The sequence below is a fragment of the Canis aureus genome, chromosome 24, assembly GCF_053574225.1.
Source record: "Canis aureus isolate CA01 chromosome 24, VMU_Caureus_v.1.0, whole genome shotgun sequence".
NCBI lineage: Eukaryota > Metazoa > Chordata > Mammalia > Carnivora > Canidae > Canis > Canis aureus.
Genome location: NC_135634.1, coordinates 45,666,827 through 45,691,703, shown reverse-complemented (window position 1 = coordinate 45,691,703; position 24,877 = coordinate 45,666,827). Strand labels below are relative to the sequence as shown.

The window sequence follows — 24,877 nt, the reverse complement described above, 5'->3', positions numbered from 1 at the left end:
GCAGGCCGGTGCTGCCTCCCGAGCTGCCATCCACCCCCCACCCCCCGTGCCTGGTGAGGCCATGCCAGGGAGGGAGGCAGGGTGTCCCGTGCTAAGGGCACAGGCTGCAGAGACAGGCCACGCAGAACTCCACGTCCCAGAACCTCATTGTACAGACCCCTTCATACTTCTTGGATGGTCAGACAGGGACAACAGGGACAACTCAGAACACATGCGGGGACAGTGGTCATGGCTAGGAAACACGGTTGCTCTCCTGGCCCTGCCACTGGCTGTGTGGCCTTGAGGATGTCATTGGACCTCATGGGACCTGCTTTCATCCCCCCTCAACTGAGGAGGCTGGACATAAAAGACGTCAAGTTCACTTCCATCTCTACAGGCTAACATTTTGCATGTCGCTACAGGTGGCCTAACCTCTAAGAATGGCCAAGTTCTAGTTATTTTCGGTGGCTGCCGTGTTGTCCTGGTTAATCTCACTGTACAGGGAGAAGGTGTCTCCTGAGAGGGGCAGATCTTTTCTATCGAAACCACTGGGTTTGGCAGACCAGCCCGCCTGCTCTCTCTGCAGGGCCAGGCTCTGGGCCATCCAACGCGACCACCCTGGACGTGTCCCATGCCCTCTCCTCTCCCAGGACTCACCAGGCGAGCCAAGGGGCTGCTGGAACTGTGTATCAATCTGTGGGTATATGTGTGTCTCCATGGACACAAATTATAGTAAAAATTCAATTTCACTAAATGTACTAAATGTATCCTGGATTGGATCCTAGAACAGAAAAAGGACGTTAGTAGAAACACTGGTGAAATCCGAATAGAGTCTAGAGTGTAGTTAATAGTAGTGTACCAACGTTAATCTCTTAGTTTTGACAAATGTACCACGGTTACATAAGATGTTAACATCAGGGGAAACCGGGTGTGGGGTATATGGGAACACTCCATACTATCTTTGCAACTTTTCTGTAAATCTGAAATGATTCTCCCCCAAAAAAGTTTATTATAAAAATTCAGTTCCAACATTTTACAACCCAATATAATATATTGATTTTGGAGGTTTAACTAGCAAATCTGCTATTCAGTTCAACTTTCATATTTTTTATCGTGGTACCGCGTACCTACGGTAAGGTACACAAATCTGGTGTACAACTCATTGAATTTGCAAATATGGATTTGACCTCCTAACCAGCACCAGATCAAACAATAGGATGTTTCCAGCACCCAGAAGATTCTAGCTCTCTATGAATAGTTCGCCTCCACCCGAAATAGCCACTTTCCCGAATTATACACCATAGATTTGTTTTGCCTCTACTTGAACTTCATATAAATATAGTCATTAAGTATGTAGTCTTTTGAATCTGGCTTCTTTCACTCAATATATAATGTTTGGAAAACCATCCACGCTATTGTGTGCAGTGGTAGTTTATTCTTTTATTATTGTGAAATATTCCATTGTGTGCATATTGCCCAATTCAGATATCCATTCTGTTTTTGACTGATGTTTGGATTGTTTCCACTTTGGGACTCTTAGAAATGAAGTTGCCCTAAACCTTCTTATATGTGTCTTTGGCACCTTTATGCACTCATTTCTCTTAGATGCATACTGCAGAGCGGATGAGCTGGGTCATAGAGTATCTGCGTGCTCAGTGTTAGTAGATACTACCAAACAGCTTTCCAAAGTGGTCACACCAGTTACACTTCCTCCAGAAACACACGAGAGCTCTGCTTGCCTCACATCCTTGCCGATACTTGCTGTTGTCAATCTTTTTCATTGTAATCATTCTAGTCAGTATCTCATGGTTTTAATTTGCATTTCTCCTATGATCATGTGTTTACCAGCCTTTATGATAACCTCTCTTGTGGGGTGCCTGTTCAAGCACTTCACCCATTTTCATTGTATTGTTTTTCTTTTCCTTATTGGTTTGTAGGAGCTCTTTATATGTTCTGGATATGTAATGTTTGGAAAACACGTTATCTAACACGCATCTAACATGTTAGATACCATGTAATGAACACCTTCTCCCCATCTATGGCTTTTATTTTCACTCTCTTCGTGGTATTTTTCAATGAGTAGATCAGTTCATCTTTAACCAAATCAACTGTTGCTTTTTTCACCCAAATCAGAAGACTTTAATATTTGTATACATTTAGAAGTAGAAGGAACTTTAGAGATCTGTACCAGTGGCTCTTTTTTTTTTTTTTTTAAGATTTTAAGTATTTATTCATGAGAGACACACAGAGAGAGGCAGAGACACAGGCAGAAGGAGAAGCAGGCTCCCTGTGATTTGGATCATATACTATCTGGCCACCCTACCTCTAAATCTCTTAACAATGTGCTGCCCCTGGCCTGCATGCCTGTGTCCTCACTTCCCTGACTAGGCCTCTGGCGTCTGCATAGCTAAATTTGCAGGATTCAGAAGACAGCAGGTGGCATCCCCAAAGCAGTGGGGCTTACTTTCCACCCCAGCAATAACCAGGCCCTATTTCCTTATCCTTCCAGCTGGATTTCATAAAACCACACACAGAAAGGTAGCACCCAGATAGGACACCAGTGCTGGGGAAACACACCCAGAACAAAAGCCACACTTCCAGCTCCCTGCACTGTAAAAATTCCATTTAACCACTGCCTGGCTACCTGGAGACATGGCTCAATTGCAAGAACCCATGACTGTTGTCATTGATCCCTGCTATCAAGCTATTAGATTGATCCTATCAGTAGGAGGGGCTCTGATGGGGTCAGGGGGCGAGGCCACTCTTCCACTGGGACATGTGACAAAGGCTCCTGAAGACCCCAGAGGTCAGAGAAGTGTCTCCCCTTCACCTAGGGTTCCCCTCTCGGATTATCACCCTCATGACAACCAGGGAGTGGTCTTCTCGCTGCCATTTCTATACAGCAAGGGCTCCACAGGCTCAGCACCCTTCCCCTCTCCCTTTGCCTCCACAGGGTGGCATTCCTGTCACCACAAGGACTGAATGCCCCAGAGCAGCTCTGTGTCACCAATGCACATCCAACAGCCCAGCCCCTCCTACCCTCTTTGTTCTTTGGAATTATCTGATTCATCAGAATTTTATTCCCACCTTTGGCCACATCACCTGTTCCAAAATCACTTATGATGCCTGTAGAGGATTGAAGGGTGGCCCCAAAAGATAAATCGATGTCCTAACCTCAGTGAATGTGACATTATTGGGAAGAGTCTTTGCAAATATAATTGAGTGGAGGGTTATCCTGGGTTATCTGGCTGTGCCCTAAATCCAACGACAGGTGTCCTTGTAAGAGACAGAAGCGAAAGCACAGGAGAAGGGAAGAAAACTATTCATAGATAGAGGCGTTAAGGGAAGGTGGGTAGCCATGAGTGGAGGTCACCAGACGCTGGAAGGGCAAGGAAGGTTCTCCCCTGGGGCCCTCGGAGGGAGTATCATCCTGCTGACACTTCGATTTTGGATTTCTAGCCTCTAGAACTGTCAGGGAATAAATTCCTGTTGTTTCAAGCCACCAAAGTTGTACTGATTTGTTACGGGAGCCCCGGGAAACTAACACAATGACTCAGATTGGCTTAATTTTCCTAGCCCTGCCCTACCTCCCTGCAAAGCTGTCTCCTGTGCGGTCTGCTCTAAGGCATCACTGAGAACACGCGAGCACACGTGTGCACATATGCACACGCACACACACACGCCCCTCTGCTAATTTGCATCCTTGTCCCAGCCTCTCCCCAGGAACATGAGGAGCATTTACCCAGAGGAAAGGGCCTGGACCCCGTCACTTAGCAGGCCCCGCACACGCCGGGGCCGGCAGCAGGCAGCCTGGGCCTTGCGGAGCGCCGCCTCTCCGCACGCCCGTCCAGGGGCCTTCCTGGGAAGCCAGGCTCCCTCAACCTGTGGGCTGAGAGTGGAATCCTTAGAAGGACCATCAAAGGAGTTGGAGGACCAGCCGAGAGGAGTCCCCACGTGCTCCCGCTAGGGAAGCGGCCTCCCCGGGCGAGGGGGACCCAGGGAAAACCGGAAAACCAGAGGGAAAGGCCTGAGCCTCTCAGCCGGAGTCCTTCCTGGGGCCACACGACGGCTCACGGCGACACAAACTCAGCGGGGAAGGCTTGTTTCAGGGTGAACATGAGGAAGACGACCTCTTCGTAGTGGCCCGACTCGTAGAGGCAGCCGAACTGGGGCGAGCCGTCGGGGCCGGCGCCCATGGCCTGCAGGTCGGAGTAGGCGCAGCCGCCGGCCGCCAGCGGGACGGGCTCGGACCAGGCCTCGCGGCCCGGGCGCCGCCGGTGGAGGTAGGCGCCCAGGTGGGCTCTGCGCTGCGGGTCGGTCGGGTGAGTGTAGAGCAGCCACCGGTCGCAGGCTCCTGAGCCCGCGTGGGGGTTCGGGAAACTGATGACGCTCCCTTGGCAGCCGTGGGGAGGCTCCACGAGCTCCTTCACCGCCTGGGCCTCCGTGAAGTCGAGCCCCTCGTTGGTGCTCTCGGCCTGGACCCTGGCCCTGCGCGGGCTTCTGGCATTCAGGTATACCACCCTCCGCTCCGCACCCCCGACTTCAGCCACCTGGCACTCCAGGGTGTCCTGGGCCACAAAGTTTCCCCTCTCCCACGTGTGCCCGTGGTCGTGGCTGACGAAGCAGAAGGCGAACGGGGAAGGCCTCGGGAGGGAGCGGAGGTTCCGGTAAGCATAGGCGGGCACCACCAGACTCTGGGCCTTGTTGTGCAGCTGCAGACAGTGTCCCGGGCCCACCGCAAAAGTGGCCCATTCCTTGTGGGCTGCGCCGATGGCAGGGCCAGTGAGGTCCCTGGCAGGGCTCCAGGACCTGCCGTGGTCAGTGCTGGTGACCTGGCACAGCCGCGTCACATTGACCCTCGTATGCAGCTGGTGGTGCTCGGAGACCTGCCCGGGGATGGCAATGAAGAAGAGGAAGAGGGTTCCTGTCTTCTCATCGTACAAGGGGCTTGGGTTCATGGACCGGTGGCCCTCCAGCTGGGCTTGGGCCACCACCTCCTGAGCGTGCCACTGAATGGGAGGAGACAGGAAGGAGGAGGAGAACAATTTTGAAATGGCCAATGCCAGTGCCAGGAACGGCAGCGTGGGGAGAGGTGGTCTATCTCAGGGGGTAAAAATCAAAGGTCACCAAGAAAAGCTCTCCATGCAGCACTCATTCATCTGTACGACGCCTCTCCAGAGCAGTGGGAGCCAGGGCCCCCTTCACCCCCTCCAAAGCAGCGCCCTCCTCATTTGAAGAGCAACAGACATTACAGAGCTCCTGCAGTGTGCTAGGCCCCAGCATACAAAGATGATTCAGACATGAGCCGTTCCCAGCTTCATCTTGGTTCCCCCGACTCACCAGCCCAGTCCAGCGTCCCATTCTGGACAGGCAAAGCCCTGGAATAACCACAATAGTCTCTCCAATGGTGAATGATTCTAGGGGCAGATACTGTGCCAAGAGCATGATGTCTGTTGTGTCATCTAATGTAACCCTTAACTCCTGGGGGACAGGTTACTTGCTCTATCTCATGTCCAGAGAATGAGAGGCTTAGGCAGGGTAGATAAGTAGCCCAAGACCATCCTCCTGGTAAGGGACAGAATCAGGACTTGAATCCAAGTCCATCTGCTTCAAACCCCGTGCTCTGGATAGCTGCTGTGCAATAACGGCCATGAGGTCATCACAATAGTAATATTAATCCCTTCAAATGTGATAAACCAGCCTTGGGTGTCTTCATCAAAATTAACTACTTGGTCTACATGCTGGAACCTCAAGACACAAGCAGTCACTCCAACCTTCACTCTGCTCCCCAGGTTAAATTTTACTAAAAGGATATAACCCCTCAGTTAGGTGATACTAACCTCCTCCTCCCTCAGGTTTTCAGGGATGTAGGAAGCTTTCCAAACATCAGTTTCCTGACCGACTTGTCCCATCATGCAATAAAGCAGATGCGGCCTGGCCAACTGGACTTGTTCACGGTGACCCTATGTGAGATCTAGGTGATCACCTGGGGACACCTTCTCTGCCCCACCCCGATAGGTCTCTGGGTCCCTCTTGCAATTCAGTGTATCCCGTCCCTCTGTTCCCCAGACCTCAGCCATCTAAGGATGAAATGGTCCCTGTACTCCCAGAGGAGTACTTGCAGCCTCACCTTACCTTACCTGGACATGGTGGGTGGATGCGTCATAGCTCCCTCTGCGCAGGACAATCAGCTCTGCGTGCTCATCCTTCTTGCTCGTTCGCTTTTCTGCAAAGGCCAGCAGTGTCTTCTGTTGAGGCAGGTAGAGCAGAGCGGGGATTCTGTAGGCATGGGCTCCTGACTGGAACACTTTCTCCTTCTGCAGGACGGGGCAGGATGCCATGGGGCTTGGGAGTGGGCACAGGATAAGAAGATGAGTCTCTTGAGGTCACATCCTGAGATGGAGCATGGCCATTCTCCCAGGCAGGCGCTGCTCACCCTACGGGCAAGCCACCTGATATTGGGGTGGTCTGTCCTCCTGCCACATGGGGCTCATCCCCTTTTACTACATTCCAGCAACCTATCAATCTTGCACATGCCCTCCCATGGAATTTGGCAGCAGTCTGTCCATGAGACATCGGAGAGAAGATATTCGGAAAAAGAGTATTTTGTGCTATATTTTTATTATAAATTAATAAACTTTCTTACGATAGATTTGTGATAATCTTCAACTGCCTTTTCCAAACCCAGCTCATCAATCAAATGCTAAACCCTGGGTAGGAAAGGAGCGCTTCCCGAGTGGTGCTCTGCAGCTGTCCAACTGCCAGAAAATGACACATGGGAGGTTTTTTTTTATAACTGCAGAGCCCTAGAAAGTTGCCTTAGAAAAAAGAAAAAAAAAAAAAAAGAAAGGTGGGAAAAAAAGCCTTGATTCTCAAGGCTCTCCTCCCCAGGCTGCCTGAAGTTAAGGCCCAGCTGCACCCACCAGGTCGCTCCACCCCTGGGGCAGGGAGAGGGTGCTGGAATTGAAGAGAGAGGCTCCTGACAGCTCACGTGGGCTGCAAGGGTCTTCTGGACATACAAGAAAACAAAAATTAAAAATAAGTATTTGAACAAAAAGGGTAGGGGAGGGCTGGAGATTACTTGCCAACTGTGGGCGACAGTGGTCTCTGGACTGGGCCACCTGGTCCCCCTTCAGGGTGACTTACTCCCTGTTTCAGGGAGTGCAGGCTGCAGAGCAGATGGCTCACAGCTGTCAGCGATGAGGAGGAGGGACGGGACTGCCAGCAGCTGAAAAGAACCAAGGTCATACCCCAGGAAGGGCTGCATCTGATGATGAACCTGCCCAGAATATGAAGACTTGGCTCCTACCTGGGACGCTCTGCAGGGCCGGCCCAGCTCTAGGGCTCCCATGGGCTCAGCTGAGGCTTCCCAGAGACTCCCTCTGCCCCATTCTACTGCCCTCCCTTCCCTTACACTGAGCTGACCCCAGGAGGTGCCCCCATAACCTTCCTGTCCTGGCTCCAGAGCCTGTTTCCTGGGAAGCCCTGCCTGCAACAGGCCTTTGGAGAAGGGCAGTGGAAAGTGGGGTGTGCAGCAGGAGGCACACAGCCTCTCCTCCGTATACCCTTCCTACTGCTTGCATCTTCTCCCACCATGTACGTGGATTATCTATTTAAAACTTAATTTAATGTTTTGGCGAAATCAGTGCAATCTAATCAGTGTTTTATTCATTCCATGATGAATATTATTGTTAGGCCAGTATAAGAAGGACCAATGCTGCATAAGGTAAAAATGTGTGATCGCCTAAATGTAGATGGAAGGACCAGGTCTTCGTGGCAAGATCTAGACCCGCAAACTGGAATCCAAGAACACAGAGGTGAGTAGACGTAAGGGTGATGGCTGGGTTGGAACTTTGTTATGAAATGTAGATGGGAAAGAAATCAAGTATGATTAAAAATAAAAATGAGGTGATGCCTGGGTGGCTCAGCATTTGAGCATCTGCCTTTGGCTGGGGTCTTGATCCTGGAGTCCTGGGATCGAGTCCCGCATCGGGCCCCCCACAAGGAGCCTGCTTCTCCCTCTGCCTGTGTCTCTGCCTTTCTCTGAGTGTCTCTCTTGATTAAAATCTTTTAAAAAGTTAAAAACAAAAAAAACAAAAATGAAATGGGGAACAAAGAGGCCGTGTTAACAGTGTTCTCTAGAAAATTGATCATCGGTTTATTTAAGCTCTTGGGTACTTATCTAGGAGTGGGGTGGCTGGGTCATACCGTACTTCCATGTTTAACTTTTTGAGCAGCTGCCAGATTGTTTCTACATCAGCTGCAACATTTTACATTCTCCCCAGCCATGCAGGAAGGTTCCAAACTCTCCACGTCAACACTGGCTTATTGTGTCTTTTTGATAACAGCCATCCTACGGGTGTGAAGTGGCATCTCGCTGTGGTTTTGATTTGCGTTTCCAGATGACTAACGCTATGGAGCCTGTGCTCACTGACCAACAGCGTTGGATGTTCGCCTGGAGGCAATGGGAAGATTTCAAATTTGTTTAGGCAAGGGAGTGATCTAACCTGATTCATTTTTTAGGAAGTCCCTCTTTTGGCTCCAGGGAACGGGGAGGGGTTGGGGCGGGGGGAGAAGAAGATGAATCTGTTGCAAGCTCCCCCGTAAAATAAACTAAAAGCCTGGATGAAACAGAGACAGAACAATTGCAAGAGGAGCCGGGCTCTTAGAAATGGGGAGGCAGCAAAATTAATAGAATTTGGAGGGCAAACTAGGGAGGAGCTGCGAATGCCCAGCTGAAAGTATTCTGGAGTGATTTCCATAGCATCTGTCACTATTTTCCAGATTCCCTCCTTAGACACTGCTCCCCATCAGGGTGGGGACAAATGTACCCATTTGCACAGCAAACCTTTATCGTGTTCCTACTTTGTGCCCTGGATTGTTCTAGAAACTCGGGATACTCTGTGAATCAAAGAAAGATCCATAGACTCAGGGAATTTGTAGTGGGGATGGGAAATTAAGTTTATTGTCAAATACCAAATAGTGCTCACTAGGACCAAGACCCGTCTGCGCACTGGACAGGGATGACCTTATCTGACCTCACAAATGCCCTGCCCTCTGAAAACCTTGGGGCTGAGAGGCATGCCCCCCTGGAAGAGAGGCTGGCGTGCAGGGAGGCGGCTGTGGACATGTGCTAACCCAGTCCCACTCGGGCTGCTTGTTTAAGTATTTGTCCCTTGTGCGTTTACAGCCAAAGCAGGCACAGGAGGGCAGGTGCAGAGGAAAAGGAACCTCTGTGTGAGCTCAGGGCTCCTCTCTATTCTCAGCAACTTAGCGCCGGCCCAAACTGGCTCGCCTGCTGACAACACCATCCCCAAATGCCTTCATAATCGTCATAACCAATACTTACATGGCTTTTACGAGGGGCTAGCACTCTTCTAAGTGCTCTGCTACATTTTCCTAAAATTTTTGTAAATCGTATTTATAAATTTTAATGTTTACAACACCAATTACACATAGTCATTCATTTAATACCCATGACACTTCCCATAAGATAGACACTATTTTAATCTCATTGTGCAGATGAGGAAACTGAGCTCACTAACACTCGAGTGTCAGAGCTGGAACTTTTTTTTTTAAAGATTTTATTTATTCATGAGAGATACAGACAGAGAGGCACAGACACAGGCATAAGGAGAAGCAGGCTCCATGCTGGGGACCCGATGCGGGACTCAATCCTGGGACTCCAGGATCAGGCCCTGGGCTGAAGGCAGGCACTAAACCGCTGAGCCACCCAGGGATCCCCAGAGCTGGGACTTAAGCCACTTCTAACCCCTGGCTAAGTACTGCCTCTGGGAGGAGTTCTGGAAAAACTTCCCACACGTCATTACATTTCTGGTGGTGCTTGAGCACCTCGTGTAGGTAGCTGACCCACCTGGACCCAGCCCTGGCTCCCACCGCGGCGGCAGTGGCTTGAGACCAAACAGCGGAAAGAGAACTGAACTAGGACTCAAAAATTTGGATTCCAGTCCTAGGTCCCCTCTTTGTACATCTTTGGGCAAGAACCTGCGTCCCTGGTTTCCATCTCCCCACCTAGCAAGGAGGGAGCTGCAGGTGACCCTGCAGGGTGGGGGCTGACTCCTTGGGGGATGGGTGGGCAGGAGCCTCAGCACAAGCCAACCCCAGGTGCCAGCATCCAGGCGGTCAGTGGGGTGACGATGTCAGGTGGAACCACGAGAAACCACCATTTCATGGGACCATTCATGGTCGAATAGCGGCAGTTTCAGCTGGTCCCACCTCAAGCGACCAGCAGCTGACATGGCTTGTGGTCTTGTGGGGCCCCGGCCCAGAGTGAAGCATCTTATACGAGGAAGCTCGCTTCTCCCCGCCCGGCCCACGACGCTGGCTTTAGTGCTGCATCTCAGATGTGGGGCAGCTGAGAAGTAGGTCAGGAAGGCAGGAGGTGACCGCCCTGAGTGGGTGGTGGGGATGGATAGGTGTGAGCCCGGAGCTGCCCAATTCCAGGACCCACACCCCTGACCACTGGGCTCTCCCCCCACAAGGCCTACAGCTGAGTCTCAGATCAGAAAAGCAGGTGCTCCTGCCTGCCCCCTCTCTCCTGTTGGGAGCACAGCCTCACGCGCCCCTTGCAGATCCAGAGGCCTCCACGTGCCCACTTCTGACAGATGCTCTGGCAACTCGCAGATTTGCATTAAGCCCCTTCTCTGTGCCAGGCAACAGATGAGCAGATAAGCCCTGGCCCCTGCCCTCCAGGCACCATAACAAGTGAGAACCAAACATGCTGGGGAGGGAGAAAGAGGCACACGTGGCAGCTTTTCTGAGAGAAACAGCCTTCATTCTTGGGGCTAGTTTTGGGGGGAATGTTTACCCATCGGCTACCACGTTGAAATGCCAGCTCTCCGGAGAACGGGCAGCTGCCTGCATCTGACCTGCTGACAGCACCAGCGAAGCAAGCATGGGGGGCAACACGCCTGACGCTTGGGCTGCTTCCTTTCCCCAAGAAAACCCCACTTCCAACGGGCTCAACAACTCCTCTTGGGGCCAGTGCCTTGCTGGCATTCCCACCCCGGCTGAGAGGAGCTTTCTTGATTCCCAGGCCAGTACAGGACCCCTGGGCCGCCTCCTGGAAGGTCAGACCAGCAGCAGTAACTTGAGAGCAGAATTCAGAGTTTTCCCGAGCTGACCAACCAGAGCCTTCTCCACATCCTTCCCCACCGAGCAGGTGCCGTGGGCACCCCAAGAAGAGAGTGGGTGTCCTGACAGGGGGTTGAGGGCGATGAGCTATCACGCTCTTTGGAACTGCCACGTCTAAGACATCCCCAGCATTGCTCCATCACTCCCTAATTACCTCGTACAGAAGAGCTCTTGTTTATGTTAACAAAGGAACAGGTGGGTCGATTCCAAGAGAAGCTGTTTGTCAGGCCGAGTGTTCCAAGTCGGATCCTGGCACCTGAGTGGGAAGTCAGGGTGTGTGGCAGCGGCAGTGGGAACCCAGCTTCTAGAAGCACAGTGGGGCTCCTGCATTCCGCCCAGCTTGCCTCGAGTCACGGGCCCTCCTCTATCATGCCGGTGCCTATATACATCTAAGGGAGGCCCCGACTCCTGCCACCCACTCATCTGCCAACGTGCTCCAGGGCGAAGCCAGTGTGGAAGCCCAGCCTTGGCCCAGTTAGGACGCTGGTACTCATTAACCAGCAGGAAGTCTGTCCAGTTCTCTTCACAGTCATGGTGAATCAGAATGAGCCAAGGGCAGCCTGAGTCAGGCTTGCTTCTTAAATGGACGCAGTGAACAAAATGTGTGCACAGCTGGGAAGAAGCTTCCCCGGGGGCCTGGCACAATCTGGAAGTGCAGAGAGGGCAAGAGCAAGGGCTAGAGCCATGCAGGACTCGCCTCCTTTCCTGGCTCTGCCAGGTGCCAGCTGGGTAAGGAGAGCAAACTTCCTTAACCTCTTGGACCCCGGTTTCCTCCTCTGAAAAATGGGAGAAACAGTATCCCAGTGGACTCCCAAGCTGCATGAGAGCGGGGACTATACGCCTCGTCTGCTACCACAGCCCAGTATGGAGAGCAGTTTCTGGTACATCGTTGGTGCTCCGTCAGTGCTCCTCAATTGAGGGAATGGATGGGGCTCCCTTTCCAGGCAGGGCCAGTGCCCTGAAGTCATACAAGATAAACCCATTGAAAATCTCTCTCTCTTTTTTTTAAAGTGATTTTTAAAAAAAATTTATTTATTTACTCATAAGAGACACAGAGAGGCAGAGACACAGGCAGAGGGAGAAGCAGGCTCCATGCAGGGAGCCCGACACAGGACTCGATCCCGGGTCTCCAAGATCATGCTCTGGGCTGAAGGCAGGCGCCAAACTGCTGAGCCACCCGGGCTGCCCCATTGAAAATCTCTTAACCTAGCATCTGGCCCATGCCAGGGACTCTAGATGCTGGTACCTGGCCAAGTGCCCTGTTCTTCTGCATCCACCAGAACCAAGCCCACGGCTCCATAGGCCGGAGTTCATTCCCAGGAGGGTGAGACCTTCGCTGGCACACAGCCAGACCATACAGGGCTTCCTTGGCTTATGATGGGGTTATGTCCCGACAAACCCATCATAAGTTGAAAATGCATTTAATACCCCTAACCTACCGCACATCATAGCTTGGCCCAGCCCCCCTTAAATGTGCTCAGAACACTGGCATTAGCCTGCAGGTTGGGCTAATCATCTGACACAAAACCTATTTTACAACAAACTGTTGGTCATCTCCCGTAATGTTCTGAACACCGTGCTGGAAGCTACAGGCAGAGCTGCTGTGTGGGCACAGCACGGTTGTCAGTGTATCAGTCATTGACCTTGGCTGACCAGCATCCCGAGGGAGGATCACCTGCACACCGCTAGCCCGGGATGAGAGCCAAATTCCAAACTCCATGTATGGTTTTTACTGAATGTGTGTGGCTTTCACACCATCTTAATGTTGAAAAATCCTAAGTTGAACCATCGTAAATTGGGGACCACCTGTGTAATCCACCTCACCCCAGTCCTTCAGACAGTGTGGGTGAAGCTGAATGAGCTGGAAAGATCAAAATGCAGTCCAACTCAGTTCCAAGTGCACTTCCTGTGATAGGGAAGTCTTCCTAATGTGAGGGTGAGGGAGGTCTTCCTAATGTGTCCTCTTTCCCTCCACTGGACAAAGTCCTTTCAAAGTACCTTCAGCTCCAGATGGATCTGGTTGCTCAGAGGCAGGTTGGTCACACCTTGGCACCTCTCTGCTCAGGGGGTTGGGGGGGCAGATCTTTCTGGCTGCCTCACAGTAGAGTGTCCCCAGATGGTCACTTCTGGGTTCCCTGCCCTGCTCTGGTCTAGAGCCCTCTCACTGTTCTCAGAGAGACAGTCATGATCTGACTTTGAATTTTTCTTTGAAAGCTCCACCTGAAGCCCAGTCCCTGTGAAAGGCCAAGTCAACCCAGCCCCCCATCTCTGACCCACACCCCATGGTGGGGAGAACTTGGAAGAGGTGATTCCCAGACCTCAACCTTAGATTTCAAGGTTGAAGTTGATACCTTTACTGAATTCTTGTTTTCCAGCTAACTCACTAGGTCACAGAAGAGGTTTTCAAAAGTGAGTTAGGGGCCCCTGTGTGGCACAGTCGGTTGGGGGTCCTACTCTTGGTTTTGGTTTGGGTTGGGGTCTCAGGGTCTCAGGGTGGTGAGACCAAGCCCTGTGTTGGGCTCCACACTTGGTGTAGAGTCTGCTTAAGACTCTCTCCCTCTCCCTCTGCCTCTGCCACTTCCCCCATGTGCGCTCTCTCTCTCTCTCTCAAATAAATAAATCTTTAAAAAAATAAAGTGGGTTAAATGTGGTGCTAGTGCTTGGTTAAAGAAATTGTGACCCACCCATAAAATGCAATAGTAGGCACGAATTAATCAAAATCATGTTTCAAAGACTAGATGACATACAAGAAAATGCTGGGATGGTTTGAAGTATAAAAACAGGATACATGATGGCATACAAGGTAGGATCCCACTTTTATAAATGTGTATATTATAAGCTCAAAAATATATATAAAAGGGCGCCTGGGTGGCTCAGTGGTTGAGCATTTGCCTTTGGCTCAGGTTGTGATCCTGGGGTCCTGGGATCGAGTCCTCCCACATTAGGCTCCCTGTGGGGAGCCTGTTTCTCCCTCTGCCTGTGTTTCTGCCTCTGTCTCTGTGTCTCTCATGAATAAATAAATAAAATCTTTAAACTATACATGTATATATATAAACAAAAATTTTTATCAAAATACATATTGCTACACCCCCAAAACTTAGCACAGTGCATAGAACAAAATTAATTAATTTTATTTTATTATTATTATTTTTTAGAGAGACAGCATGCAAGTAGTGTAGGAGATAGAGGGAGAGAGAGAACCCCCAGCAGACTCCATGCTCAATGTGGAGCCCTGTGCAGGGCTTGATCTCACAACACTGAGATCATAAACTGAGCTAAATCTAAGACTTGGACAATTAACGAACGACTGAGCCACCCAGGTGTCCCATGGAGAGAAAATCTTTTTTTTTAAGGTTTTACTTATTTATTTATGAGAGACACAGAGAGAGAGAGGCAGAGACACAGGCAAAAGGAGAAGCAGACTCCTTGCAAGGAGCCTGATGTGGGACTCGATTCCAGATCCCAGGATCACGCCCCGAGCCGAAGGCAGATGCTCAACCCCTGAGCCACCCAGGTGTCCCTCTTTTTTTTTTTTTAATATTTATTTATTTATTCTAGAGAGAGGAGGAGGGGCAGAAGGAGAGAGAGTCCCAAGTAGACTCTGGGCTGAGCATAGAGCCCAAAGCTGGGCTGATCCCACCACTCCAAGATCACGATCCCAGCTGAAACCAAGAGTTAGAGGCTCAACCAACTGCGCCATCCAGATGCCCCAGAGAGAGAATCTTAAGCGGACCCTGTGCTGAGTGCAGAGCCGGATGTAGGCCTTGACTCATGGCCCTGAGATCACTACCTGAGCTGAAACCAAGAGTCAGATGCTTAACCAATGGTGCCACCCAGATGTCCCACTTTTATTTTTTATTTATTTATTCATCTTTAATTTTTTTAAAAAAATTCAGTTAATTAACATATAATGTATTATCAGTTTCAGAGGTAGCGTTCCTAAGATTTTTCAGTCTTATATAATACTCAGTGCTCATTACATCACTTGCCCTCCTTAATGCCCATCACCTACTTACCCCAGCCCCCCACCCACTTCCCTTCCAAAAACCCTCAGTTTGTTTCCTCTGATTAAGAGTCTCTTATGGTTTATCTCCCTTTCTGAGTTCATAGTTTTATTTTTTCTCCCTCCCCCTATGCTCCTGTTTTGTTTCATAAATTCCACATGAGTGAGATCATATGATAATTCTTTCTCTGATTGACTTATTTCACTTAGCATAATACCCTCTAGTTCCACCCACATCACTGCAAATGGCAAGATTTCTTTTTCCTGATGGCTGAGTAATATTCCATTATACATATATCCCACATCTTCTTATCTCTTCATCCGTCGATGGACACCAGATGCCCCAAGTTTAACTAATGTGATTACAAATGATATGTACCTACTTCTTTGTATTCTTCAGATGCATACAAATACTATTAGTTTAAAAAGGTATTATTTTTAAAATAATGGTAAGTAATATCAGGAAAGGCTTTAAAATGTAGCTTATTTTTTTAATTTTATGCTTTTTTTTTTAAGATTTTACTTATTTATTCATGAGAGACACACAGAGAGAGAGAGAGAGAGGCAGAGACACAGGCAGAGGGAGAAGCAGGCTCCATGCAGGGAGCCTGACGTGGAACTTGATCCCGGGACTCCAGGATCAGGCCCTGGGCTGAAGGCAGGCACTAAACCGTTGAGCCACTGGGGCTGCCCCTAAAATGTAGCTTAAGGGTACCTATAAACTCTATCCTGGCCAGAGCACTGAGTGGGGAACTATGGTTTCAAAAGGACCTAAAGAGCTTTATAGAAATGGGCTTGATTCAGCATGCAAATTCAACTTCTATTTGACTCCAAGGGATCAGCTGGTTAACTGTTCAAAAGTACTCATCAAATACACCCATGCTGCCTTGGGAAGGAGATGGAGAGAGATCATGGAGGAGGTCCTAGAGCTCCAAGTGCTGATTATTTCTCTGGGGGAACAAGATAAGCAAATGAGCTACAGAGGCCAGAGAAGGTAGATATACTGCCCAAATGACCAAATTGAATGTTATGTCTAGCTAAGCTTTTTTTTTTTTTATTTACTTATTTTTAAGATTTTATTTACTTATTTGAGAGAGAAAGAGCATAGCAGAGGGAGTGGGAGAAACAGGCTCTCCACTGAGCAGGAAGCCTGATGTGGGGCTCCATCCCTGGATCCAGGATCATGACCTGAGCCGAAGGCAGACACAACCAACTGAGCCACCCAGAGGCCCCTAAAGATTTTATTTTTAAGCTATCTACACCCAATGGGGCTCAAACTTACAACCCTGAGATCAAGAGTTGTGTGCTCTACCAACTGAGCCAGCCAGGTGCCCCGTAGCTAAGCTTTTCTTAATGCATGTTTTTTAAAATTTCCACAATTTCTATTTAGTTCTTCTTTGAAACAACTTTTTAAAAAATTATTTTCCTCGGCCCTAAAAACAAATAAGCTAGCAAGCCATGAGAAGACATGGAGCATATTACTAAGTGACAGGAACCAATCTGAAAAGGCTCCATACTGTATGATTCCAACTCTATGACATTCTGGAAAAGAACAATGGAGAAGAAGTAAAGAGGGAGAACAGCAAAAGGATCAGTTGTTCCCAGGGGTTATAGAGGTGGTGTGAGTGAGCAGGGGAAACACAAATGATTTTTAGTACAGTGAAAAAACTCTGTAATATACCATAATAGTTGTTGGATAATATGTTATTATATCTTCATCCAAACCCATACAGTGTACACCACCAGGAGTGAACCCCAGTGTAAACTATGGACTTTGGGTGAAAACAATGTGTCGATGTAGATTCATTTATTGTAACTATCATAGGACTCTGGTGAGGGATGTTGATAGTGGGGGAGGCTGTGCATGGGTTGGGGCGGGGGTAAATGAGAAAGCTCTGTACCTTCCTCTCAATTTTGCCATGAAACTAAAACTGCTCTAAAAAATCAAGTCTTGGGATGCCTGGGTGGCTCAGTGGTTGAGCGTCTGCCTTTGGCTCAGGTCATGATCCTAGAGTCGCAGGATCGAGTCCCTTGTCGGGCTCCCTGCATGGAGCCTGCTTCTCCCTCTGCCTGTGTCTCTGCCTCTCTCTCTCTCTCTGTGTCTCTCATGAATAAATAAATAAATAAAATCTTTAAAAACAAATAAATAAAGTCTCGATTTTAAAAATTAATTTCCTAATCTTGTCCGATACATTTTTCTACTTTACCTTCTTTAAGCACTTGAAACAGACTTAATTAATTAATTAATTAATTAATTTAAAGATTTTATTTATTTATTCATGAGAGACATACAGAGAGAGGCAGAGACACAGGCAGAGGAGAAGCAGGCTCCTCGCAGGGAGCCCGACGTGGGACTCGATCCTGTGTCTCCAGGATCAGGCCCTGTGCTGAAGGTGGCGCTAAACCGCTGAGACACCTGGGCTGCCACCCAACAGACTTTTTTTAAAATGTGTCTTTTTTATACTATTCTATTGTTTCTATCTCCTCATATATCAACTCTCCCAATTTTGTGAGATGCTTTTTCTCATATTGGACTTCCTCAAATGTTTTGATTTGTTATACTAATGCTTTAATCATTTATATCCTTCAGATTGGTCTTCCTCAAATGTTTTATAGTTTCTCTCTGTGAGCTCGTCTTCATTGTGAATAATCTTGTGATGGTAGAGGTGCCTCAGATTGTGGACATTTCCCCATAATTGTTTCTACCTCAATCTTAAGGGTTCATGATTTCTCAACTTCTCAATTTCTACTTTAGAGTTTCTGTGCTTCATGAACAGCGAAAGCATGGACCCCATGTACAAACCCAGCTTGTTCTCTATTTTCTTGTTGGTGATTCTCTTTCTACTCATGGCCTGGACATTTGTTTCCCTTCTGAGTTCTCCAAACTTCCTGCCATGTTCAGGTCCAAAGTTTTTATTCTTGGTCCCCCTTAGCTGTGAACTTAAAATAAGCATATCCTCTGGCCATTTGTATAGTCCCTAATAAACTAGCTCATCAGGGTAGATATAAAATTATTGCACACCTGAGATTTACCTGTCTTGCTTTTGGGATCAAATACACATTTATATTACATACGTCAGATGATACATGTAATACATATTTTTTTCAGCATTTCTGTGTGTTCAGGAAATTTCACATGACTTTGGGCAAGCAACTGAACCTCCGTATACCTGGCCCTCTCATCATAAGACCATAATGATGATTAAACAAGCTAATTCATGTAAAGTGCTTAGAACAGAGCCTGGCTCAGAGGTGGCCAATAGATACTATGGTAATTATTCATGCTTCTGTTCAGTTCTTTTTCTTAATCAGGTCTTTATATATTTTAAATGTATTTTTGGGGTGCCTGGGTGGCTCACTTGGCTAAGCATCTGACTCTTGACCTCAACTCAGGTCTTGATCTCAGGGTTGTGAGTTCAAGCCCTACACTGGGCTCCACGCAGGGTATGGAGCCTACTTAAAAAAAAATGTATTTAAAAAAATAAAAAAATAAAAAATAAAAAATGTATTTTAAAAATGTATTTTTAAAATAACCCCTATAAGTTTTTTAATTTAAAACACTGAAATTCCTTTGCTCTCCCCACTCCCGACAGCAACTTAACACAGGAAGTTATTAGATAATCCTAAAAGAAATTCTCTTGTAAAGAATTAAACTTACTACACTTGAATATTCAATTCCTGCCAATGCACATTTATTATAGACACTTTAAAATGCTTGTTTTGTAATTATTAAGTCCATTAATGATCTGTCAAAAATTATCACCCAGAAAACATCACTAAAGCTTCTGGTCAAGGACATCCCAGGTCTTGCAAGGGATTTCTCTGTGTCTTAATCCATTTAGGCTCCTATAACAAAATAGCATAGACTAGGGAGTTTGTAACAACAGAAATCTATTTCTTACAGTTCTGGAGGCTGGGAAGTTCAAGATCAAGGGGCTGGCAGATTCACTGTCTGGTGGGAGCCCTCTCCCTGGTTCATAGACGGCCATAGTGGAAGGGCAAGGGAGCTCTCTGGGGTCTCTTTCGTAAGGAGATGGGGCCCTCTGCCTCCTCCTAAGGAGATGGGCCCCTCTGTGGGGCCCTCAGAGGCAGAACCCTCATGACCTAATCACCTCCCCCAGACCCCACTGCCTAATACCATCACTTTGGAGGCTGGTTCTCAACATATGAATTTTGAGAGACATGAACATTCAGTCCACCGTCGTCAGGATCATTCCAGACTATTCTTACAGCAGAGCAGGAAAATACAGGTGTGTGTGTGTGTGTGTGTGTGTGTGTGTGCATGTGCATGTGTGTGTGTGCATGAGAGAGAGGGAGAGGTTATGCACAGAGAGAACATTTCTAGGCCGATACTCATGAAACTATTCCCAGAGGTTATGTAAAATGTTTTTGAGCAAGAAAGTGACAAGATCAGGACTGTTAGCAGACTCACATGGCACACTGAGTGGGATGGAGTGGGAAGGACTGCAAGCAATTGAGCCAGAAGACCTGTTTAGAGGACGTTGCACTAGTCAGGGTAAGAACTGCTGAAGGGCTATTCCGATACAGTGAGTATCTGCAGTGAGCGGTGGAGGAGAAAAAAAAAGAAATTAGATTCACTTTTGAGATGCTCCCAATGGCACCCCCAGGGCCTACCATGGTATCTACACTTACAGATGCTCACCAAAGATATGAAATAGCCTCCCACATGAACTATTTGATCATTCCTCTCCCAAGACATCCACTGGGCACCTCAAGATGTAAATCCCACAGACCCCATCACCTCTCTTCAGAGCTCCCTCGCTGAGTCCTGGGCTCTGGGGAGCAGGGTCAGGAGATGGGATCCATCGGCACGTAAGGCTGGGGCTCACATGTTTCCCGTGTTTTCCTCTGGCCATGCCCACCCAGGAGTGTGGAGCCTGTTCCCACTCAGCCCCTGCTCTCACTCTACCAGGCACCCCACCAACAGTCTGCTTTACTGCAGGCACAGCTCTGTGCGGGGCACTGGCATGTGTGGCAGGAGGGGTGTCTCCAAAAAAGCTTTGGGCCCACTTCCCTTGGGAGCTAAGGGAAGACAAGAAAATCGCTAATGACGAAGGGGGAAAGCGTGCCAAGACAATCAGATATAACCCTATGCAATGCACTCCTGCACACACTCACATGCGTGCCCAGCTATCACAATGCTTTGCACTTAGAAGTTGCTTAAAATATGAGTTTTAAACTAGTGCAGCAATGAAAGGAGAGTGAGCAGCAGGAAGAGGAGCTGCAGGAGTGTAGCATATGAGGACCTGTTGAAGGGAAGATGCTCCTGAAGAACGGCTCATTCGGCAGACCCTCCCTGCAACGCCTGTGTATATGGAAGCTCGAGGGGGAGGCTTTGGTGGTGGCGGACAATAAGGACAAATGGGAATAACTATTTATTCTGGTATCTTTTGAGCCTAATGTAGGGTTTGGTTTATAGTGTCCTGCTCAAATGTTTGTGGAATAAGTGAAGGGATATTTTGATGGATGGATGATGGATGGGTAAGAGACTACTTCTACCTGGCTTTCAGAGGTAAAACTGAAATCAATGTTTTGTGGCCATCATGTGGCTGTGGAAAATAGCTTTTCAAAGATGGCCCTGAGCAACCCCCAGCGCCTAGGGTTCCTGCGCTTGTGTAACCCTTTACCTTTGAGTCTAGGCCATACCTGATGATGTCCTCCTAGCAAGTGGAAGGCAGCAAAAGTGATGGGCTGTTACCTCGGCGAGTAGACTACAAAAGATGGCGACTTCCATCTTCTTGGTGACAAGGTGTCACAGTACTGAGGCCCATGTGATGGCCTCAGTCCAACAGTCCACAGGGAACTGCATGTTGCCAACAGCCTCGTCAGCGTGGAAGGAGACCCTGGATTACAGCCTGTGTGAGTGCACCCTGAGTAGAGTGTCCATCCAGTCTGTGCCCAGATTCCTGAACCACAGAAGCTGTAAGATGACAAATGTGTGCTGTTTCAAGCTACCACATCTGGGGTTCATTTGTCTCCAGCAAGAAATAGCTAATACAATGGCCGATTGGAGTTTATAAAAATGAACATTTTGGCAAACAATGGTAGTGGTTAAGAATGCAAGTTCTTAAACTAGTGCAGCAAACTAGTGGCTCAGTGGTTGAGTATCTGCCTTTGGGTCAGGTTGGGATCTCTGGGTCCTGGGATCAAGTCCCACACTGGGCTCCCCACAGGGAGCCTGCTTCTCCCTCTGCCTGTGTCTCTGCCTCTCTCTCTGTGTGTCTCTCATGGATAAATAAATAAATAATTTTTTAAAAAAAACCCAAGATCTAGTACCAATTGGCCTAGTTTGAATCCTGGATCCCCAACTTACTAGCTGTGTGACCTTGAGCAAGATCATTGACTTCTCTGAGCCTCTTTCCTTCATTCTTAAAATGGGTATAATTCTCTGCTCATAGAGATTACACAAGGATTACAAGAAATACTTAGCCCAGTACCTGTCACCAAATAGAAAGTAGTTGTTAGCAATAATAATAATAATAGTAATGGAACAAGTTCCCTCACAAAGCAGTGAGTGTCCCACACCTGGAAGTGACGAAGCTGAGGCATGATGACAATGTACAAGAAGGGAATGAAACCCTAGAGGACCCCAAGCCCATTCCCAAGCCTCAGATTTGAGTGCTCTGTGGCTGCCGGCCAATGCTGAGGGGTGAGGGATCAGGTGTGCCAAGGTACCATTGGGATTACCTTGCACCAGGGTTTGGTAACAGCTGTTCCCGGCCTTGACCATGGGTAGCTCCTGCACTCCTATATGGCCTCTGGGTCAGGTGTGCAGCCTCCACCCTAGCTGGGCCCATGGTGCCCAGGAAGGTAAACACTCAGGCAGGAAGTGATTGTCATGGGCATGGGGCCAGCTCTGGGCCGAGACGGGTCTGAAGGTCAGGAATGATTCCCAGGGAGCCCTTTCTAGGAGAGGACAAAGCATTTGGTTGCAGGCTCTCTGGGACGGGGTGGAAGGTGCACAGATCTTGCTGAGGACACGGCGGCCTGCTCAGGGGGGCCCCAGACAGGAGGATAAGAGAAGAAAAGTCATCCACGGAGCCTCAACCCCCAGGAGCACCTCACTGGCAGGTGAGCAAATGGTTTTGGAATTCTCAAAGAAACAAGATGAACTAAGAGATAGAATGGGGGTTGTGACCGGATTGGAAAGACCCCAGGCAGGTGTGTGAAGGGGAAGGAGACCACCACCCATCCACTCATTGAGAAAGAGCCCCCAGAGAGAATTTCACTGTGGAGACCGAGTCTAAGTCTTGGCTTCAGCACTCCCTGCCGGGACTCAGTTTCCCCATGTGTGAAGTGGGGTAGGGATCCCCTCCAGGCTCCTCTCCTGTCACAGCTATGGGGACAAGTGAGATAACACACAGGACTGGCTAGTCATTGGCAGGGTCCCACGGCAAACTGAACGCGTGAGGCCCTTTGTTTGAAATTGGTTAAGAATTCCAAGAATGAAGAATGGCAACAGCCGAGCCTTAAAGCAGGTGAGGGGCCCTTCTAAGCGCGGAGTCCCGTGTGGCCGCATGGGTCACCTGTCAGGCTCCAGCCCTAATAATAACCGTGGGTGTAAACTGTGAGGTGTCCCACAGGCCGTGATTGCTACGTGCCACGGCTCAAACCTGAGTCAGGAAGCACACCTGGGGAGCAGATGTCCCAGCCCTGGAGTGACAGCCCAGACGCAGAGCTGCCCCCTCCCAGGGCCCCTGCGGCTCAGGTCCCGTCTCCAAAGGACGGAAGGCCGGGCCCCTCTGAACCCGCAGGCTCGCGCACCTGCCTGCCATCAAGCCAAGGCGCGGCGTGACTCACACGTTGGGGGACACCCAGCTCTTGGATGTGGTGGGGGGGCTCCTCTTTGGGACCTTGATTTGAAATCTGGGATGTTTGCAGAGCAGAACCGGGACTGGCTGCTCCCGGATTTGTGGTCATTCAGCCGATTACCCGTTTCTGCCTTTTGGAAAAGCACTCAGGCGGTACGACCGTTGGTGGGAATGTCCCAAGCCCCTGTCACCCCTCGGGCCTCCCCTCCCCTTTCCGTGTCCCACTCGGGGCTTCCCTCCCTTTTCACTCCTGCCCCTTCCTGGACGCCCCTGGCATCGCTTAGCCTGCTGGCGGCAGGACCGGCGTGTCCGGGGGTGTCCTGGGCTTTCTGGGAAATCGGGCAGGGGACCATCGCCGCCACCCCACTCTCAACCCCACGGCCTCCTGGAGCCCAAAGCGTAGTGTCTGGCTAACCCCTCCCTTCGAGAGCCCCCCCCAAGAGAGGCAGGGTGACCCCAAGGCAGGGCGAGTCACAGGCCACAGCTTTGCCCTGTGGCCGGAGGGGCAGGAGCTGCACCTGGCCTGCGGGGGGGCCCCCTGGCCTCCGGGGGCGCCCAGAGGGCTTCCAGCAGCGCTCGAAGCAGCCCGGAGGCCAGAGGAGGCCGCGTGACAGCCCCGCCCTGCTGGCCCCCCCAGCCCGGGCCAGACCCCCCTGCCTGCCCCCGTGACCCGCGGCCTCCCAGGTGGGGCGGCCCCCGTCGCTCCGAGGATGCCCCCGGCATCACCACGGAAGGGCACAGTTCCCTCCTGTGTCCCTTCATCAAACAACTGCCGAGCAGCTGGGGCAGGAGGGACTGTGCAGAGGGGCTGGGGGAGGAGAACCGAACCCCCAGGCCGGAGAGGGGCCCTCTGTCCATGAACGGGGCACCGAATACACCCTCCTCACTCCGGGGTACGGCCTGGCCGTGGGGCTGGGGGCTGCCCTGGGGGTCGTATCCGTGAGCCCGCGGCCTTCCTCCCAGAACTGCCCCTGGCCTCTCAGGGAGCTGCTGGGGCAGCGCAGCCTGGGCCTCCGGAGAGGTTATTTTTTTCATCACCTTGGATTCACCTTTCCCGACTTTTGGGGCGGTCAGACCCATTTTTGGAGCTGCGGTCTTCTGGACATAGAGGAAACGCCCAAAGGAAGACTGGCAGCCTGTACCCCTCTTCCTGGTTGACGTGTCCCTGGGAGACCACACTGGGTCAGGGCAAAAGACTGAGCACTAGAGAGAGGGCGTTTGCCTGGAACATTCCTTAGTGGGTTTCTTTGGGAGAAGAGCTCAGGTGGCTAATGAAGAACTTGGTGTCTGGGACCTGAGTCAGGCCGTCTCTCAATCTTTCTACCTCCTCTGGCCTTACCTTTGGGATGGGGAAAAAAACACGTGTTTGAATGAAGAGGGGGTGATCATTGAAGGGATATCAAGGACCCCTGCATGGAGACAGTGGCCTTTGAGTTGAGCATCATTATACAATCTTACATCACTTCTTAATTATTTCTAGAAAGAGAAGAATTAATGGGTATGGTTTTATGTATTATAAAGCGAGGCTCTCTAACTTGAAAATAAGGTGATTTTTTCATGCTTACCCTGTTTGAATGATCCAAGTCCTTCAGAGAGCAGAGAGCACATTCTCAGGTGGGGTGGGAGCCCTGCAGGGCACGAGGACGGAAGAGGCAGAGGTGTGGACCAGGTGAAGCATGAGGCCTAGTAAAGGATGCTGATGGGATGGGTTTGCTGGAGCAGAAGGAAGGTAGAGGGAGGTGGTCCGCAATCACCATGCCTGGACCCCAGAGCCTCCGGGAGATCACAGTGGCGGTCTGTACGGCCAACACGCCCTCGGGGAACTCACCCCGCACTCCTGTACTCCAGCACTAGCTGGCTTTGCCTCAGTCACTTTCACCTATGGCTGGAGGTTCCTGCACCAGCACCA

General features: G+C 49.7%; 1 protein-coding gene across 4 annotated transcripts in view; it reads right to left on the bottom strand.

The window, feature by feature from the left end:
• Positions 1-1,394: 1,394 nt before the first annotated feature.
• NEU2 (neuraminidase 2) overlaps positions 1,395-24,877 on the bottom strand; it is an 84,547-nt gene continuing 61,064 nt past the window's right edge. For 3 of the 4 annotated variants that reach the window (XM_077869271.1, XM_077869273.1, XM_077869269.1), the window contains 2 exons: positions 6,120-6,324; positions 1,395-4,988 (listed from right to left, as the gene is read on the bottom strand). In XM_077869271.1, the coding sequence (XP_077725397.1) occupies positions 4,050-4,988; positions 6,120-6,320 (1,140 nt within the window). In that variant the 5' untranslated portion in view covers positions 6,321-6,324 and the 3' untranslated portion in view covers positions 1,395-4,049. Of the gene's footprint in view, positions 4,989-6,119; positions 6,325-11,287; positions 11,757-24,877 lie in introns of those variants that run through there. The other variant, XM_077869272.1, reaches the window with a different exon arrangement.